This window comes from Corvus moneduloides, chromosome 4, assembly GCF_009650955.1.
Source record: "Corvus moneduloides isolate bCorMon1 chromosome 4, bCorMon1.pri, whole genome shotgun sequence".
Classification (NCBI taxonomy): domain Eukaryota; kingdom Metazoa; phylum Chordata; class Aves; order Passeriformes; family Corvidae; genus Corvus; species Corvus moneduloides.
Window position 1 is genome coordinate 61,331,406 of NC_045479.1, and position 21,283 is coordinate 61,352,688.

Below are 21,283 nucleotides of genomic sequence, written 5' to 3' on the forward strand. Positions count from 1 at the left end.
TCTTTACTCTTAAATGCTTGTGATTGAGAGACAAGTTTTAAACAGAGTCAAAGAACCACATTTTAGGTACTGAATAATGTACTGCACTTGAACATGGAGACTTAAAATAACACATGTGGTATGAAACTAGTTTAGGAAGCTTTGAAGGTGCTTTGTATTTTAACACTCTGGAAGAAAGTGTATTTGGGACTTAAGAGTTTTCCTTAGGCGGAGGATTTCTATGATGAATGCTTGAAAAAAAATGGACTGTTCAACCTTTCTGCTCTGATGACTACAGAATATCCTTTCTGTTGGAAAGTTGTTGGAAAAAATAGTTGTTATCATCTTGGAAACAAGATGGTATTTAATTGCAGAGTAGTTGGACAGATCATTTACAGAAGCTTCATTAACAGGGAGTTTGCATTAACAAGTTGTGTCTGCCACTCAGATGCACAGTTCAACAAAACTCACGTCTGTCAAAGAGGAGATTGGGAAGAAGTGCACATCACTAACTTTGGAGGTTTTGTGAATGATACTCCAAAAATGCACTTTACAGATGTGTATGGTCATTCTTTGTGCTGTGCTGAGTGGTGTGTTAGTGCTAGTTGGTGTTAGTATTATTTTTTTCTATACTCAGGTATTTAGACTCCTTAACAGAGTTTCACAGACTCTTTTGATTAGACTAACAATTCTGTCTGGTGTTATACTACCCTTCATTACCTTTCATTAAATCCATGCACCGCATTAATCTCTCACCAACCGGCTGGCAAGATTCCTGAGGCTGGTGCCTTCCGCAGCTCTGGTGCTGCAACAGCATACACAGTGCAGTCCTGCGCTGAGATGTGTTGCATCCCTCAAAATGTGCATGTACCTGTTCACACTGAAGCAGTTCCAGAGTTTGCTTCTGATCTGCAAGTTGGAGAACATGCAAACAATTTTTAGTGGACAGATGTTCACTTGCATGGCTGCTGTACCATATTCAGGCTATTTTCTGTTGAGGTTTTTTTTCAGAAGCTGAATTTTGTTGAATTCAGTCTTTTGGAAAAGTAGTAATACCAGTGGGTTTTTTCCAGATGAAATGCTGTGATAGGAATTAGCTGTCACTTATGCCTTTGCAATTATCACATAAAGTTGCCGATGAGTTGTTAGCATTTATTCAAATGTGCATAAGAATGGATGTGCTTCTTTTCTTGTGTGATGCTTTTCGATAGTAAATTTGGAAGTGTTTAGTTATAAGTTACAAATGTACTTAACGCCTCTTGATATACAGGGAAAGACACTAAGAATTCAAGAAATTTGTCTAAAAGCTTTCCCCGTAGGGGATGAAGGAATGCAGGGTTTGACTACTTCTTTGTCCACTGTCCTGTCTGTTGGATTAAGCAGTAATTAGTAACAGCCCTCCAAGGATCTGTACTGTTAATGTAAATGGGGGTAAGGTTTGTTCCTAGTGATAATGTGGAGGATATTTTTGTTAAATGGAATTGGTGAAAAAATCTCTTAAGTGGTCTCTGTCCATGAATCTTGATGAATTTTTGTTGCTTTATGATGCTGGAGTGTACTTTAAATGCATGAGACAAGGCAGTGTATTTTTACTCCTCTATCTCCTTTTTCTTCTGTCAATTCAAGGCACTATCACTGCTGAAGCCAGATATGTGCCAGAGAGCTGTGTGTCTCTGAAAAGCTGTGTCGTGAACTTTATCTAGGAAACCTCTTGTTCCAATGAACCTACAATTAGATAAATCACGGAGTACTAGGGGGCACAGCAGACTTGAAGAAAAAAACGTGGACTCTAAACACATGAAGAATCAGTCTTTAAACAGAACTGATTTGTTGAATTTTTTTTTTTAGCTGTTGAAGAGCTAGCACAACACTCTTAATACTGGATGAAATAAATTAGCAACTGCTTCCCTACACCCCAATCCTCAGAAATAAATGAACAATTGCTTTGCACGCCCAAATCCTCAGAATAGTATAATGCTGGAAGGGAGATTGCTTCTAAGCAAAGTTGACAGGCATCAGACTGCAGCATAAGAAGTGTTAAGTGGTCTGTAGTCATGTATTTAAGATTAAAATTAGGAAAAACTGTTATCTTCCTATATTTCGAGTAGTTCATTTCACAAAAGCCGCCTTTTTCTCCTTTCCGGGAAGCAAAAAAACAGCTCCAGAGACATCTGAAGCTTTCCCAAGTCTCTGAGAACAAGAAAACAAAATCATTGCATTTTTTTTGTTTGTTAGGTAGTGAGTATTACATATGTGCAGGTGAGAATATGACTTGTGCAGTATTCAGTGTGGCAGAAATCGAAGCACAACAATAATGTGATTGAGCTGACAAACTGCTTCTTTCTTTTATTAAAAGCTTCCATTAATAGCATTTATTATATTAGTGTGTATGCCTTTGAGTGACAGTATTAAACCAATGATTTGTCTCAGGAGTAGGTGCTGTGCAACATAACAAGTTGATGACAGATACAAGTAATAAGTGTGTATTCCATTGCTTTTCATTTCTTTCTTTTGCTTCTTCCATACTACTAGATGGGCAGGTTACTTTAGGCTTGCCCTGTAAATTTTTTTAAAGTCTTCAGAACTGAAATATCTTGATATTTCTGAGGGAAAATACTTACAGTTTCTTCTGCTCATTCTTTAGTTGATAAAATCTCCTCAAGATTCTTAAGGCCTTTTTTTGCTTGACGTAGGAACAAAAAACTTAATTATTTTTACTCTCATTTAATGGCAGCAAATTTCATGCGCGTATCTTGCTAGTGGAGTTTGCTCCTTTATAAAGTGGTCACTTTAACTGCAAAGGTTTATTTTTTGATTGATCCTGTATGTTTGAGAAACTGTTAGTAGCACTTCTGGAGGAAGGAGGGAGGTGGAAGGAACAGAATACCTCTGAGTGGAGTGTGTATATATTCTTTAATATGTTCATTTAGTTCACTTTAGTGGCATACAGACTTGTATTGACCTGAGCCCTTCATCATCATGTTCTTTAAGGGTTGTGTCTGTTAGAGGTAAGAACACTCCCTGAGGTGTGCAGCAGGCTCTCGTCATGGACTCGGTTAGTCTAGCAAAACTGTGCTCTTGCCTCCTGGAATAAGGAAGAGACTACCGTACCAGCACAGAATGCTGCATTGCCTGACTTGTTTGTCTGTAGGCAACATGTTGAACCAGTAGGAGCATATTCCTATCCTGGGAAATGTTTGTGGTGTGAATGTAAGTGTACTATATAAATCTCAGTGTAAGAGCTGATGCAGTATATATGCTTTTTCAGACAGTACAAGTATTTGACTGATTGCACTTGCAAAGATAATTATTCCCTTGAGAGCAGAATTCTTAAAATGAGAGCTTTTTTCTGGAGTTGTATGTTAGTGGAACTATAGGCTGCTCTTCAATTTGTAGAAATTTTTTAACTGTTTTGTCTAAGTGTCCTTGGGGTAGACATTTTGAATGTTTGGACTTTGGTTAGAAAGTTTCTCATTCGTCTTTCTACATCTTGTTATCCATTAATATTTTTTCTCATATATTTTTCTTTGACATAAAGTCCTCTAACTGAAAAAACCCCACAGTTAAACACTTTGAGCAGTACCTTGATCTGTATGCCAACAAGAAAGAGAACTTAATCTATTTCATTTGGAGCTGTGTGAAGGAAAAAGATGATGTTATTGAAAGTCTATCTGAAAGTAACTTTCCAGAGAGTTGAGTGACATGAGAGGCAATATTCCTGAAAAGAGGTGCTGTTATAGGTAGGAGGCAATACAGAAAAAGCTCAGAGAATTGGCATAAGAATTATTTGTGTCCTTTTAGACAGTACATTTAGACAATACATTTCCATTTAATATCCAGCTGTTGATTAAAAATGAGCAGACACTCTCCATCTTGGGTGAGAAGAGAGTTATATTAAAATACTTGGCCTTGGATCTTGTTGTAGGGAGAAGGGAAAATCAAGGAAATACCTAGCATTTTGTAAAATTACATAGGTGAGATTAAAGATCTCATTTTTCTCAATGTTTATTTGCTTGTTTACTAATTGTTTTCCTTACTACAAAAATTAGTCATTGTCTGAGAAGTATTATTTTGATAATGCTATTTTCATTGTTAATTTTTAATAATAATAATAATAATGTTATTAAAGAGCTGGCCTAGAAAGCTGTGAACATTTCATTTTTATAAGGCTTTCTTTAACCCTTAATAACTCTGTTCTTAATCAAAAAAAACAGGATTTCTGTAAAGATTGTCACACACTGCTTCTAAAACATGCTGCAAGTTATCTTATTCGTTGCTTGTTCTATTGTCATAGTGAGGTCCCAGCCAAAATGAAGGGCCCCATTGTGGTCCCAGTGTATGGACAAATAGTAAGAGAATACTGAAAGGCTGCAATCTAAACAGGCAAGGCAGACAAAGAGCATATTATCCTGATTTTAGAGATGGGATACTGAGGCACAGAAAAATCTAATCAGGGTCATGCAAGAATGTTGTTTGGGAGCCAGGAATTAAGCCAGCTCTCTCCTTCAGTCCAGTTGTACTGCCTTAAACCAGAGTCGCTCTTCTGCAGAAGATAATGCAGCTTTGCAGGCGAATGCGTGAGTGCCAGTTGTGTCTTGCTGAGTGTTTATGAAGGAAACACCAGTTGGAGGATTAAAGTCTGTTTCATGGCAGTCTGCACAGAAGAAACAGGAATGAATGGGGTTTTTGCCCATGGGATTTTTCTCCATAGGACCATTTTACTGCATAGATAACTTTTTCTTAGTGTGCATTGACAAGAAAATGAAAGAAGAGAACCTGCTATCCTTGTAGTATTTCATTACTAGCACTCCAAATGTTGGAATTACTAAAAGTATTGCAAACTAATTGTATTTAAAACACTTCTGTCTTTTTGCTGCAAATTCGGTAGTCCCTAATATGACTATTAGTAGTCCTTAATATGACATATTCAACATTTCCTTAAAAAAAAAAAAAAACTAAAAGAAAATGTCAGTAAATATCAGAGAAGTTATTTTCCTTTCAGACTTTATTTTTCGGATCACTAATATTTGTTCACTCAATATAAGATCATTGAAGCCATGAGGGAAATGGGGAGAAATAAAGAAAAACCACTTTAGTACTCACTCTGACTCGCTCTAAAGATGATGTGTAGTAGAGGTACTGTTGTGAAGTTACAGATGGGTTATTAAATTATTTTGGTTCTTTTTCAACCAGCATTTGATATCTCCAAATCTTCATCACACTGCTTCTGCAGGACCAGTATGTTCATGATGTTTCCATACCTGTTTAGTTTATTTGGCTGTGTGTCAGAAAGCTTAATCATCTTCATGCAGAAAAATCAAAAGTTGAAGCATCGTGTATTTCTAAGTTATTGTAGTTAACTTGCAGATGACATCTCTTCCTGTGTCAAGGTGTGTTTTCCCAGCATAGAAGCTGTCAGAGTCTACCTGCTGCAGAAAGTATGGATGTGGTGCAACCCTCTAACTGTTGCTAAAGGTCAAACGTCTGATTCTGGAGAGCTATACATCAATCTGAGCTGAAATTTAGTGCCATCATCCATGAAGGGTACTACTTGTGTGACAAGTCTCATTTGCAGTGAGACTTCTCGATACATATTTGAGAAAGAAAGAATTGTTCTGTTGCTATATGGTGGTTTGTGGAGACTGCCTGGTCAAGGTGCATGACATTTGCTTTGAATAATGAGAGAAATGATTTCCAGCCATTCCTCTCGTTATGTTCCTCTCCATGCCTGTGGGATGTTAAGAAATCGGAATTCTAATGTAGAGACTGATGATTTTCCTGCACATTCCCTATCCTTTGTATGCACTCCTGTGTGCAGCCATGCTCACTCTCCCAGGTTTTTGATAGTGATATGCGGGATATGCCCAGCCCCTGCCCTGGAGAGAGGCCTGCTGAGATAAGGCGATTGCATAACCTCCCAGCAAGATCCCCTTGAAAAAGGCAGCACTTCGTGGTGAGGGTGAGAGAAAACAAGAACCATGATCCTCCGGGAGACCCTATGTAGATTCTTTGTAACCCATTGGCTTCTACCCTCTCACACCCACCCTTGTATCCCTGTAAGATTTACCCTTCTGCCCGTTTGAGTTTGGAGAGCTTGTCCCTAGCCTTGCCTTCACAGGGTGCGGACTAATAAAGCTGCTTCACACAGAATTGCTAAACAAGCCTCTCGTCTCTCTCCTCGTGGTCCAGCCTGGGGTTTGCCTCACAGAACAAAAGCTGGAGTCACTAAAGAGCTGACAGCCTGCTGAGACAGGCACCTTTCTGCGAAGGCATCCCCAGCGGCCGAGGGATTGCCGCAGACCTCTGGAAGACTGTCCCTTGCAGGACACTCTGTCTGGATCAGTCACGGCTTCCTGGCTCTGAGCCACAGACCCCAACCCGGCTGCGACTGCGATATATGTGAGATCTAAGAGAAATCCACTGTATCTGCAGGGTTAGAAAGTCCCGATCAGGTCTTTGCTGTGCTTTCCATACTCAGGAGTCTGGGGTCAGTTATGCTGTATTTTCTACAGATGGAACATCACCTCTTCTTCAGAATATGGAGTACATAGTCTGGATACTTATAAATAATGTGTCTTTTTTCCTTGCCCTCAGTTATTTAATTTTTGCTGTCATTGGATAATATTATTGCTGTCCTGAAGATTTCCAGATATAAGCAAGATGAAATTTGTAGCTGGAGGTGATATCTTTAATTAGACTGAGTATATCTGGTTGGGAAAATAGAGATATTTGGTGGCACACATCTTAAATCCCAAAAGCCAGATCTAAATGCTAACCTGTTGGTCTGTTTGAAGATACTGTTTACATTTACGTGACTCTGGTAGCTTGCTTTTGAACACATTAAAAGCCTGTTTCTTCCTTGTATTTTGCTCACCTAGATTTTTGAGGCATATTTGTGAAAAATTTTTTGTGATTTGTGGAAAATTTTTTTTTGTTTGAGGCTTTTTGTTTGGGTGTTGGGTTTGTTTTTTTTCATTTGTTTATATCTTTGGATCTTAATATACTTAACTGGGATCTATTTTACAATGTAGCAGGATTTTCTTCTGGGTATTGACTTTGTACAGTTTTATAATACTAACTTCATAAGCAATGGCTCTAGTTCCTGAAATATGTTGTTATATGTAAAATAGAAGGCAATTCAAAATCAAAGTTCCTGAGGAAAGAGCTCCTTTAGATAATTTCCCTTAAGTGCAATCTAATAATTAAAGAAAAGTGTAAAAACAGTTGACGATTTTGTAGATATTACTGGAGTTGTTAGAGTTGTCTGTTTTTCATATGTTACAATTACACTTAACCTTACTGAAAACTAGATCCTGTGTAATTGAGTGATGTCCATTTCAATTACAAACATGGGTTTTACTGACTTTCACCCTGCTAAATTGTATTTTGTCTTGCTTTGCAGCCTTGTTCCACTTTCCAAATTCTTCCACACAGACTTGCAAGAGAAGGGCCAGTGCAGAGCATTGCCAAGTTGGTGAATGGGCTGTCTTTACTCTAGCTGACCCTTTCCAGTGCCATCCTCTGTCACTCCGGCCCTGGAATGCAGTGTCCAATGCAAATGTTCACTACTATTTATAAATATATTTTAGCAACTTTTAATGTTATATTTGCCCTTAGTTTAAACTCTGATGGTAAAAAAAGTAAAATGAAAGTGTTAACCAAATTTCTCATAGTCATCCAAACAGACCTCAGTGGTTTATAACCTGCTCTCTTAAATGTACATTGGTCTCTGAGTACCTGCACCCTTTGTGTCTGCAAAGGGGAGGTTCCTTAACTGAAGGGCAGGCAGGAAAGTCACTGTGTGCAGAAACTGATAAGGTGAAAGTTACCCTTTCCGATTACTTTGCACAAAATAACTGAAAAGTTAAATGGCAAAATGGGAATCTGGTTTTAAAGATTAGTTCAGTAGTAGGAAGTGTTAGAAACAGATGGAATTACGTGAAGGTTGACTATATGCTTGTGGTGGTTGGACCCTAGTTGGACGCAGGTACCCACCAAAGCCACTCTATCACTACCCTCCTCAGCTGGACAGGGGAGAGAAAATATAGCCAAAGGCTCATGGGCTGAGATAAGGGCACAGAGAGGTCACTCACCAATTACTGTCACAGTCCAAGCAGACTTGACTTAGGGAAATTAGTTGAATTTATTACCAGTGAAAATCAGAGCAAGATAGTGAGAAGTAAAACAAATCCTAAAAACACCTTCCCCTGACTCCTCCCTACTTCCCAGGCTTTATTCCCGATTCTCTACCTCCTGTCCACCCAGCAGCACAGGGAGACAAGGAGGGGGGATTGTGATCAGTTCATTACATGTTGCTTCTGCCACTGCTCCAGTGTAGGGAGGGTCCCTCCCATTGGAGGCAGTCCTCTACAACCTTCTCCAACCTGAGTCCTTCCATTCTTCATGAGCTGCTCCAATGCGGGTCCCTTTCCACGGGGTGCAGTTCTTCAAGAACAGGATGCTCTAGTGTGGGTCCCCCAGGGGGTCACAAGTCCAGCCAGCGAACCTGGTCTAGCGTAGGCTCCTCTTTCTGTGGGGCCACAGATCCTGCCAGGAGCCTGCTGCAGCACAGGCTTTCCATGGGGTCACAGCCTCCTTTTGGGCATCTACCTGCTCCAGTGTGGGGTCCCCCATGAACCTCCGTGGTGAGACAGGCTGGTCTTCAACATGGGCTGCAGGGGAATCTCAACTCCAGTGCCTGGAGCACCTCCTCTCCCTCCTTCACTGACCCTGATGTCTGCAGGGCTATGTCTCTCACATATTCTCTACATCTCTATTCTCTGTCCACAATTATTTCTGCACAGAAACTTTTTTTCTTCTTGAATATGTTGTTATAGAGGCGTTAATATGCTGATGGTCTCAGCCTTGACCAGTGGCAGGTCTGTCTTGGAGCTGGCTGGCACTGGCTCTGTTGGACATGGAGGAAGATTTTGGCAGCTTCTCAGAGAAGTCACCTCTGTAGCTCCCCCCACTACCAAAACCTTGCCACACAAGCACAGTGAAATGTTTCTGAATCTTTTTATATGTTACAAATTAATAAATACATTTACTGCTGTTTTTAACTGATAGGCAAGTAGTTTTATAAAGCTTCTTTTGGAGCCAAGTGTCTTCCTTTAATATTGCACAGATAGCTGTGTGACGGATTTCAGAGTAATCTAGAGAGGCACCACTGCTCCACTGCAGTTTGAACTGATCTTGGTCCTGTTGGCCCTCCTGCTGTCCAGTTCTGGGCTCTGCATTTCATTCTCCTCATGCTGATGGTAGCAGTCATGAGGTTCTGCAGCAAGGCAGCTTATGGAATGAAAATGTCAGAAAACCTTTTCCTGTTTTGTTCTGTCCTTCATATTGCTTTCCTGCTGATTCAGAGTTGGCTTGAATTTGACTCCTTGTGTAATCAGTTAATTGATGGTACAAGCACAAGGGAGGGGCAGGAATATGAAGCTTGGAGTCCAGAAGGACCATACCAGAGCCGGACTTTGATCAGTTTAAATTCTGAGTTGTACAGGGAGTGAAATAAAGGTTCCATAAGCAGACAAGCTATATTCTGCCTACCCCAGGAGCTAAGGGGCCCTGTGCCTCCATATAGGGAAGTTTTAAAAAGTATGTTTTTCAAGGAGGAAAAACTTACATTAGGTGCTGTCTTATTCTCTAGATGGCTTAAGACATGAAAAACTGAGATTTCTTGGTGTCATAGGTATGCTGTATACTTTTTGACATGTGAGTTTTGGGTTTTCCAGTATTCTTGTGATATGTTAATTTGGTAGTCCAGGCAATTCTGGTTCTATATTGCCAAATTACCTTAGACTAGGATGGCAAATAGCCTACATAAATTACATAAAAGCCTTCAGAATTGTAGAACAACAGCATTGTTGCATTTTCCCATGCTTATTTCATTTTTCTCTTTATTGACATGTGGTGTCTCATGCAAAATAGTACTGTCAGTGTTGCATAGCTTACTTTATAATCCCTTCCAAACAAAGGTTGTTACAAAAGATATGCAGATATGGTTAATCCACAATATTTGTTTAGATCACTAGTTTCCAATTATGAACTTCTGTTTTTTCTTTTATTATGGGTCTTTGGGAATGGAAAGCACCACTTCTATCTTCAGTACCAATGCCTACCTAGATAAGGCAGTGGAGTACAAAGTCTTTCTGCGTCATTGGGGGTGGTATTTATTGTGTACACTATAATTAATGAACTATTCCCAGCATTCTTTAGGATTGCCACTGTCCTCGTGATTGCTCTAACCTGGGAGGCTGCATACCATCTGACCGTACTGGACTGGTTTAGAGGTGTCATGACCTTGACTCTTTACCACACTGACGCTTAAGTCTATTTGCTGCCTTTTCCCTGCATTTTTTTTTTCTTCCTCACAGTCATGTTTCATTTATTTTTGCTTTTGCTGAGAAGGCCAGTATTTTTGTTTTCTTCTCATTGATTTTCTTTCTCACTTGGCTTTTTAGCATGCAGAATCTTAAGTGTCTTGTATTAGCACCTGAAGGGCATCAGTCAGGACTTATGACAGTTGTGTTTGGTCCTACATTAGTTCTGTCATGAATATTTTAATTTTATTTTTTCCTCAACTTTATGATTACTTTAACCATGACTGCATTTTTCGATCAGAAAAGAAATGATCTTGAGGATTACTTCGTGGTGCTGACCCTGAAGTTAGCCACGATTTCAGCAGGATCTTGGAGTAAATGACATCCAGCAATCTCTTTCAGCTTAAATCATTCTGTGATTAATTTGCAACTGTGACTGACATTTTCAGCGGTAAAATGCAATTTATACTGGAGAACTAATTACTGAAGTGACTTACTGGTTTTTGTGTAAGAAAGGAAAACTGCACTCAGGGGAGAATAGACTCATGTTAAATGGAAAGGTGTGACATTTATTTCTGTGATAAGACCAGCCTGTCTATGCAAGCGTATTTAACTGCTTTCTGAATAATGCCCTGAAGATTGTCTTTTTATTGTTTCAGTTTCAAGTTTCAATTCATCATTCGAATGACTTAGTTTTTTAAGTAATCTTAAATGTAGAAGTAATCTACTGCACTGAAAGATTTTGTACGTTACTCCAGTTCTTGAATGATGTACAGATTTGTCACTTCTGTGGAACAAGAGGGAAATATTGGGCACATTTCTAGACACAGAGTTTAAAAATGTGTAACTCCAGGAGCCAGAAGAACCACATGTATTTGGTTTTGTCCATTGCCATTTTTGCCATTGCTTTTTTTTTTAGCTTTTCTTTGTTAATTTTAAACCAGTGTGCAGTGTGTCTTGAATAGTCTTTCTCTTCCTCTCCTCCCGCCCCTTCTCTCTCAGCACGTAAACATCACTAATGTTTTTCAAAGCAGGCTTTGTGGGTATATTTAGTGGAGCAACAGATATATAAGTGAATGCTTAGAGTGTATATAATTTATAGCAAAAGATCATCATTAAAAACTTGATTTCCCACGCAATACTGTGAGGTCTTACTGTTTGACAGCCTTAATTCTGCAGTGAAAGAATGTTTTAGATTATTTCTAGCTTGTGTTTTATTATACAGTGGGATGTAAATGATTATGAATTATATAATAATAGAGAAGGAACTTCATATAAGTCATCTGTCTTTGATTGTTACTAAAAATAATTCCTTTCTGTGTGTTATTGGAGAAGATAAAAAGTGGGATCTGACACCTGCCTTTTTATGTTTGTGCCACAATTTGCAGAAGCAACATTTTCTGTTGTTTCTATGGTATTTGTGTTTTTAATGCACATTTCACCAAATTTTCTTACAAAACTAAGTCATATGGCTACAGCTCTTTTTATTTGCAAATGTTAGTAATATAGAACCTACAGGCAGAAGTTGTATTCACTTTTCAAGTACCATAGCAAAGTATAGACAAAGTAATATTTTAAGATTTTAATCTATGAAAGTAATTTCAAACAGTCAGCATTTTCTGTCTCAGATTTCCACCTATACAGAATATCTTTCCCATGATATGGGCCACTTTTGCATCCTGTAAGTTCAGTAGCTCATTTTCAAGAAGGCTTTTGTCATTGATAGTATCAACGGGCACGGCTGTGTCAGCTGTGTTTCATTTTGAGTGGATGACGATTCAGAAGTGTAAGGAGAGAGGTATGTGTGGATGGACCTTCTGGAAAGTGTGTGGGTACTGAAAAATAAGTTACCACTTCTTTTTACCATCGACAGTCTACTTTGAATCTGCTGGAAGTATCTTCCAGTAAAATGAGGGGACTGTGATGGGGGCTGTGGAGTGCTTGTACCTTGCAGAAGGGCTGGGCAGCCCTTTGTGTCTCACATTTGTGTCTGTACTGACACACAGGGAACAAGCAGGTCACCATGCCAGTGTGCAGGGAGACATGCACACCGTGGTCACTTTGTTTCACTTTCAGGGGCTTGGCAGTTTTTGGTAGAAAATAAATACTCTTTGCAGTTGCTTTTCTGTCCCTCCTTGTTCTTTTTGTGCCTTGATAATTATTTCAGTACCATTTGATAGTCACTCACCTTATTCAATAATTACTGCCTGTCTTTTTCAGTGGTCTTTCCTCTTTCCATGAAGAAGTCTTTCCTGCGCTAGCTTTAGAGACATATTTTCTTCCCCAAAAGTAATCTTTTCTGAAAAGCTTATCACCATTGCTTCTGACTAAGCAGGCAGGGAGATGGGATTATTGCCTTTAGAAGAGTTTTTTGTTTGGAGAAGCTACTGTCTTTTTTTGTTGCACACAGAAGGTCCAAACAGTCAAATGGCTGCAATCTGATCTAAGAATGGTACCAGTGTCCAAAATAACCTTTCAGTCTTGGTTGCTTTGAGTAGGACATGGCAGCATTGAACTGTTCTTATTAAAAACAGAAAAACCTGTATGAAAATATGTATAGCTGTTTATATTTTCTACTTTCTTTTAAATTTCAAATGTTCCTTCCTTTATTCATTGTAAATTCTCTGATCTGGATTGCATTTTGTAATGTTATTACATCTAATAAAGTGTATCCCCAGTTGGAATTTGTAGCGAGCCAATATTAATATCTTGTGCAATTTCTGTTGAAAAGTAATTTATATATAATGTGTGTATGCTTACAAATCATGAGTTTAATCATGAAAAAAGATTTGTGCCAATTTTATTAACATGAATACACTAAGAGAGGTAGTTGAACCTGCTTGGACTTGATGAATTTTCCTCTTTTAAAAACTCTTGCATAGTGAGAGTTTTAAGGAATCTTAAAAGTCTGAAAGATAGTTTTTAATTTAAGTTTTTTATCTATTCTGATTCAATAATAACAGTATAGTTCTGTGCTGCGATTCTTATTTTCAACCTTCAGTCTTGTATCCTTGAGATTCTTGGATTATTTTAAGTGGACTTTTGAGAGGGGGCTAATAACTTCAGTTCATACAGAAAACTCACCTTTACAATGGACATTGGCCCCTCCACTGGGCTATTTCTAGGCATCTGCAAAATGAAAAAACTTCCAAAGTGCTGCTTCAGAATGTGACTTACTCTGCACCTGTGCATCCTTTTGATGCTGGTGTGTCTCTCAGCAGCATTTTGGTGTGTTCTCCTACGTGTCTGTGCAGTTTCTTTATGTATCAACCCATATGGAGTATGAAAAAAACCCTCAAATGGTGGTATTTACCTGTTAGGTGCAGTGGTGTTTGCCAGGGTAGTGGAGCAAGCTTGCGGGTACCAGGACTTTGCCTTCACTGCTCTCTCTCCTTGACAGTGCCTGGTGAAAAGGTAGATGGTTTTGTGATCCTGTGAACTAACCTGATTCCTTTTCCCACCTATGTCCTTGAATGGTTTTCACCAGTACTAATACCTTATGTTTTTTGTAATTTACTTCCTGTAGCAAGAAATCATAAAAATTCAGACTCAAACCCAGCCAAGCTTTAGATGCCTCAGAGCTGGACATGTTTTAAAGGTTAGGATACAGTCCTGTGAAGGTTAAATCAACTTAAAGAATTTCAACTGGAAAACAGTTGTAACTTTTGTGTTTGTGAAGGGCGAAGTCTATATGTTTTCATAAGAAGATTGTCACCGTACCTTTCAAACAACAGAAAAAGATATTTTGAAATGTTTTAACCATTTTTAAAATATTTAGTAACTGTACTTAAATGCATGTTTTTGAGCTGAGACTTTGTGTCAAATCATACCTAGAAGAAATACTCCTTTCTGTGGAACTCACAGTGCTGCTGTTGGAAATCCGTAGGTTCTGATCAAAACTATCCAGCTAAGAATTGCCAATGTAAAATAAATTTTAAGATTGCTGACTTACCATATTAAAACAATAAATAAAATAAAAAGCCCTGTTTTAGTGGCTGCTTAGGGTTTTGTTTATTTGTTTTACCAGTAAGGAAGATTTGATTTAACCAAACTTTGCACTTTTGGCTTTGCCACTACTAATACTAATTACACCAAGGGAGTTTATACCTCACCACTGGAGTTCTTTTAAATTTAGGCTGAATGTGTTGATTGCATTCATCTGGCTGTACTGCATTTAAAGGCTTGGTTAGTGCAAGACGAGCAGTGCAAAGGTGTCATGTCTGGTTAACCTTTCAACTGGATTTCATAGCCTTGTACAAGCAGTAAGAGAAAGGGGTTTGGTTTTCAGTGGATAAAGGAACAATTCACATCATATCATACTATGAAATGCCTGCAGGTTGATGAGGCTGGTTTGTGCCCAAGAATTCTTGAGTGAGCCTCTTTGGATCTATTTGTGGTACTGCCTGTATTCCCATGAGTGTGGTGTCCCGTTCCTCTGGGCTTTTTGGGAACTGAAGACATTATACACTTCATTGTGCCAAGTATTGGCATCATAAGCAGTGATGTTACCTACAGTGCCAGAGACCAGGGCAGAATTACTTGTGAAAGTAGTTCTAGGGCCAAAATAATTGCTTTGGTTAAGAACTAGTGAAATAAGGTACCTGCTTCAGTCAGTTTTTGAAAGAAATCGCTATTTTTTAGAAATGCGTGACTTACTGCAGAAGTAGGATTTAGTTTTTGATGTTTATCAATCACAGCTGCTGTTGTACGTTTGTCCTCTCAGTTTTCCTCCTGTTTAAAAGGCACCAGGTTAATATTTCAGTCTGCATTTGCAAGTTCTGTAATAGATTTCAGATGCTTCTGAATACCTCTGAAATTTACGACATCTTTATTTTTATAATCGGAGAGGTAGTGTGATCTGTGGGGCCAGTACTTGGCATGGGGTTACTAATGCAGCAGCACATTCATTAACAACACTGAGTATGGTGACATGATCCCACTGAAATGCATAAAAGCGACTGGAGTTTTGTCCTCTTAAGCTGAGCTGTGGTAGATGAGTATGTGTGCTTGTTCTTAAGTTATAGCAATGAAGAGTAGAACAGGTTACCTCACTTGTAATGTTGGAGTTCTGAGGTCTTCAGTTAGTAATTTAAGCCCATTTTACTCTGTCTGTAATGGCTTAAGAATTCATGTATTGCATTATGTGTTTCAGCTGAGAGGGACAAGTGCCTGTCATCATCTGACTGTACCTGTCTGTGGATTTCATTAAATTCCTCATACCATCCCCAAGAAATACCTCATTAACCAACTTTGTCTTTTCCCACAGTATTTGTTGGGGACAAACAGCAGGGTGTTGGAACTAGGGAAGGGCATTTGCACAGAATCAGAAATTTCATATGGCATGGCATCCTGGCTGTATTTTAAGCTGTAGGGTCTTTGACCTTGGTTACTATAACTAGCTTTTAAACAGGAGCCTTTCTCAAGCAACTTATAGTCAAGCTTGGAATATTATAACTTGGAGCATAACCTATGCAATGTGTTTTCTATAAGGATCTTTAGGCAGAGATTTTTAAAACAATATTCCTTTGTACAGTATTCTGTACAGACCAGTACAGAAATCCTTATTCCACTTCTTGGCAGTGAGTGTTAAGAAAAGGTGTTGCAGTCTGTGTTCTGACTCAGACTGAGGGATAAGACTGCAGCATTAGTACAGGACCTTGAAATCCAAAAGAGGGAAAAAACATCTCTTTAACATAGTAAGAAGCTCTTATGGAGCAATGCATACATTTGCTTTGTATAAATTAATATAACAGTAACGGCCCTACAGTATTTTCAATTTTTTTTCTTAATATATATTTAAAGCATAATTTCTAATTCTTGTATATATTTTTAACTTTCCCACAGATATGCACTTATTTGGCCATTATCCAGCTCATGATGATTTCTATCTTGTAGTGTGCAATATCTGCAATCAGGTAGTCAAGCCACAGGTTTTCCAGTCACACTGCGGTAAGTGAATGTTTTATTTCCTGAATTACAGTGCCAAACTGGCGTATGGCTCTCTTAAGAATCATTGCATACAATCATAACAGAGGCGTTGCAAATAGACTTTTCTGGTTATCTTGTGTTCTTTCCACAGAAAATACCAGCAGTGCCTTCAAATGAGCGTATTTCCTGTAGAGGAAGTTAAAGTAGTTGTTCTAGAAGCTGAGCTTTTCAAGTTGAACTTGTCATCATAAATTAACCTGTTACAATAGATAAATCCTGTTAGTTAGGGACTAGCTAGGCTAAAACTATTATGATCTAACACTGGATTGTCTTTTCTCAAAGCTCCAAAGTGAGGTCTATGATACTGATCTACATTAACTAGAAGTTGGATGTTATGGATTGTTTTCTGGTGGGATTCATGCATAACTATATATAGGGTATATTTTTATATTTATCATAATGTTTAATTTTTTACAAAATTGGCATTTTGAGACACATTTCTTAAATTAACATTTTTCAAGAGAATCTTGAGAAGCAGCAGACATATGCAGGTATTCATTTCTCAATTTAGTATGACAACAACGAGATGACGATTTTAATGTTGGCTCTTTGAAAGCAGAGTTACTCCAGTTAGAAATTTTTGGTATTGATTAACAAACTACTTTCAATTATTTCTGAAAAACTTAATCCCAAGGTCTGGTTTATTTATTACTTGTCTAGTTGTTTATTTGTTATTTGTTCAGTGATTTGTTTCTGTGGTGATTTTTTTTTTGTTCTTTTGTTTGGTTTTTTTAAGATGTACAAAGAGTGACTGGCATAGCTAGCTTTGTAGGAGGTTTAATAAAATTTAGTTAAATCAAAATAATTTGAAGGCGATTGCATAATAATGAAAGGCGGCTACTACTGATGATGGAATCAATTAAATACATTAAGAAAAAGAATAGCCCAGATTTTACTTGTCTAAATACAAGTAAACTTCACAAATCCTGTACCTCTTTTAGTCTTTTTGACAACAAAGCAACTCAATAATGGAAAAATGTAAGTGGGATGGACAGAAAAGTAGTTTATTTTCTTGAAAGATATTATTACCAGATTACTGGCTTGTGTTTGTATGGACGGGCTGCTAACAACCAACCAGGAGCAACTGCATTCATGTTGGGAGGCAGTTTTAAGACTTGCCCCAGCTTTGACCTAGATTGAAATAATTGTGAAAAAACGGTAATAGTGAAATACAGCTTTTCTATCCAGTGAATAAGAAAAGATCTGAAAGTATTTTCTAGGGTGAAAAGGGCTTATTAATTTAATGGTGGGGGCAGGTGTCGATTTTAGTGTGTTAACGAGCCATCCTGCTATTTCTTTTCAAAATTTGTTTCTTGCCCTTAGTCTTACATGGTTCATTTCTGCCGAGCTTCAGGTATCTTAGGATTCTTTCAGTGAGTAACAGAAAAGCTTCTCTGCATATGGTTGTAGGTACAGTGGGTACATAAACATTGAACTCGTGCATCAATAGAATGTGCTTCAGGACAGAGGAACCTGTGGGAGGCCTTGCTGTAGCCTTCCATAGCTGTGCTCTTTCCTGGGCATGAACCTGCTTTGGTGAGCAGTGTGAATGTTGGTCCTGTTTTCATGTAGCACGCATATAGAATGATGTTACTTCTAGGTGAGAGTAAATTACTCTGTGTTAGAAAGGATTTTTGAGCTCTTTGTAAGTAGTATGTTGCCATCAGTGTTAGTGTAGTGCATGTAAACTACAAAGATCCTGTCTGTTACTGTCTGGTTTTCTCTTTTCTCCATTACTCCATTATTTTTGCTATTCCATTTACTTCATCTTCATTATACCAATCCTTTTACACTGGTTGATTGAATGTTAAGTTCTGAATTGCTTGATTTAAGAGCCTAAGGCCAATAAAGACTTGGAAAAAAACTAGGTTGTGTTAAAAAACCCCCAGAGAATAGTTGACCAAAGGTCTTGAAGATTGTACTTAATCTAGTCAGACTTGTTTCAGGAAAGGTATACTGCAATATTGCTGAAAGGGGTGTGAAAGAGCTTTAAATATATAAATTATTTTGTTTTAAAGAAGAAACAGTAAAGGTATTATACTAAAACCATACAAAAGAAGTTTTAGAAGATAGAAGGTTTCTTCAGGGTCTCAAGAATTGTTGTAAAATAACTAATAATTTTCAAAAAATTAATCTGTTAAAAGTACACCATCTTGAGTATATGAAATGAATCTACTAATTTATAGTTGTTTTCATAAGAAATGAATAAGATTTAAAGAAGAGCTACACAGAGATGTTATTAATTGTTCTGAAGTTGCATTGTCTTCTTAGAAAATGATAAAAATCTCCCATTAGAAAACACATCAACTATTAACTGCTTGTGATTGAATAATTTTTTGCTGGATGTGTTATGGTTCCAGTAGTCCATTGAGAAGGTCTGGACAAGGCCTCATTTGCGACATAGATTCTGGCTGCACAGAACTTTTCTGTAAAGCAGGAATATTTGATTTTCTATTCTATTTAGAGTTTTGTCACCTTCAGACACATTCATTTTGGTGGATCAGTGTTTCTTTAATTAGAGGATGCAGCAGAATGCTTGTAAATTCAGTGATGCTGGGCATGTCTGTCAGTATACTTTGAGGTATTTTAGACTATCATATTTACCACAAAATGCATTATTATACATGTCTTGAATTGCAGCTTCAAAGTTATAACATGGACAATGGAATGAGAAAGCATTAGAAGGCACTACTGGTTTTTTGGCTCTTGTAGGTTGTATCATGGGGAGTCTTTATTGCTACTGACAAGGACTTGTAGAAATCTATTCCAGAATCTCCCACAAAGTGTGGTTTGTTGCTAATATCCCTGGTAAGATCCAATCCATATCCTCTCAGTAAGAAATTAGGTCCATGCCAGGCACATGCTTTATGTTTCTAGGTTCCCTGCATTGTAACTTGAAGGTCTTGGCTTCGGAGCAGCAATGGAATGTTTTAGTTTAGCAAAGGTTTTTGTAACACTTCTCTTGAGCCCTTGCTGGCATCTGCCTTTCTCCAGAGCATAAGAAGACCCACTGTTTCATTTGCCTCTCTTTTCAGACATGTGGCAGCCATCCTTGTTGATGGCTCTGGAAAGTTGTGAAAATTATAGAGGCAGATGTTGTTTAACTTTTAAGGGTTTGATTCCAGGAATATCAAGCAGAAAAAAAGAAAAATCTGGTTATGGTTCAAGCTATTTTTAATGGCAGGCAGTGCATCATAGAACCTTAGGCAGTAGAAATCAGGAAGGTAAAAGAAGAGATCTGGCTAATTAGAGGACTGACTTGCTGGGCTTGAGAGCATATATAGTGAACACAACATGAAGTTTGCTGTTTCAAGGTAACATATCTGTTCTAGCTCCTAAGTCAGAGAAATACTGAGCTATTTTTAAGAGCAGTTTCATATCCTTGCATCTGCAGGATAAACATATCCATTTGTAAGGATTAAACCATTCATTTATATATGATTTAAGCCCACCTGAAAGAGACTTGCTGTTATAGGCTGCTGGATAAACCATGTAAATCAAATAATTTCTTGAGGTTGTTCAGTATTATTGTGCTCTTAAAAAATAGTATGTCGTAATGTCATCAACAATAGGGTTGAAATAGTGGTGTTTACTTCTGAAGTAATTTTTTTTTGAGTAACATAGTGGTAGAGTATCTTTGATTTGCTTTTTTTTTTTTAATGTGCAAACATGTAGTTGTATTTATCCCTCCACAAAGTAGTTTGAAATGAGAAGTCAGTCTCAATATGCAGCTTGTAGCATTCCTAAGTGTACTTGGCATGTGAGGAACTGTAGTTTTGATTTTCAGAAAATTTTAATTCTTTCTCAAATGCCAACCTCAATGAAGATCACTTATTGGAACATCAGAATATTGTACCATAGTACAATACTGAAATAGGATAATGTTCTTGCTGTTTGTTTAGGAGACTTCTAGGCTGGCAATCTATGCTTAACTCTGTCCCTATGACTTCTGTTAACTCCAGTTCTGTGTCATTGTGAAATACTGGTGAAGATGGCACCCTGTGCCATTTCCCAGGAGACATTTTCATTTTTCTTAGTCCTCAGAAAGATTAAAGCTTCATATTCTTATACTGCATTGTCCTTTACTAGACTGAAGAGCATCAGATACAGTTCTGGTTATTTTTTTAAATGTTTTGTACAGTAATAGTCTCATTTCTTTAGTCTTTCCCATTTAAAAGGAAAATCTCTCATAAAAGGTAGCTGTGGCACAGTGAGGTTCAAGCAGTGTACACTTTTAGAGACCTTGTCAAGACATCTTGACTTTTGTTGGAGGAAACAAATTAATGATGGGAAAGTGTTAAAAAAAAAAAGTTGGGAGGAGGGAGGGAAGAGGTGAATTAGCCAAGCTAAATAGTGCTGCTTGGTAAAACAATAGGAGCAGTATAACCATCAAAGAACTCTTCCACACATGCTCTGGAGCAGTTTCCAAAGCTGTGGATGGTATCTTAATTAATTGAATAGTTAAGATCCCCATTTGATGAAGTTGTATCATACAACTCAGAGGAAACCAATTTTGCTTCATCAAGGAGAAATGACCACAAAGACCTCTATTTTGTGCTGATTTCTTTACTGGAGGCTCATTGATCCTGCCTGTCTGTAACGTTCTTCTAACAGGCTTCAAATTAAGAAGTAGAAATTCTTATTCCTTAAAAAAGTAAAAAAAACTATACTTGGTTTTCATTACTTGTGAGTTAGAAATCCTTGGATTAGTATCTTCATGTCATCCTGTAAGTTGCAAAGGGATATTTCTGTTTTATCCTTTCATTTGGCTGTGTGTCATTTAAAAGAAAAACAAACTAGAAAGTAATGGAGCACTGAAGAATATAAATAAATTATTTTCCCTTCTGTATCATAATTATTTTCCTGAGAGAGGTTATATATTTTGAATTACTCAGACTAGCTATTTTACATTGTGCTAGTTGTGTGTTACAATTTAATGAACCATGGTTAAAGACAAGAAGGGTGAACTTCAGTATGAATAAGAATTATTT

General features: G+C 37.8%; 1 protein-coding gene across 6 annotated transcripts in view; it reads left to right on the forward strand.

Annotated features, from left to right (window-relative positions):
* The window catches only part of ATXN7L1 (ataxin 7 like 1), a 112,814-nt gene that overhangs the window by 22,172 nt on the left and 69,359 nt on the right, over positions 1–21,283 (forward strand). For 5 of the 6 annotated variants that reach the window (XR_004239779.1, XM_032107206.1, XM_032107207.1 and 2 more), the window contains exon 3: positions 16,149–16,253. The exons of the other annotated variant lie outside the window; for it this stretch is intronic. Coding sequence is in view for 4 of the 5 variants with exons in the window: in XM_032107206.1 (XP_031963097.1) it covers positions 16,149–16,253 (105 nt within the window). In the remaining variant the exon portion in view is untranslated. The remainder of the gene's footprint in view (positions 1–16,148; positions 16,254–21,283) is intronic. 6 annotated transcript variants of the gene reach the window in all.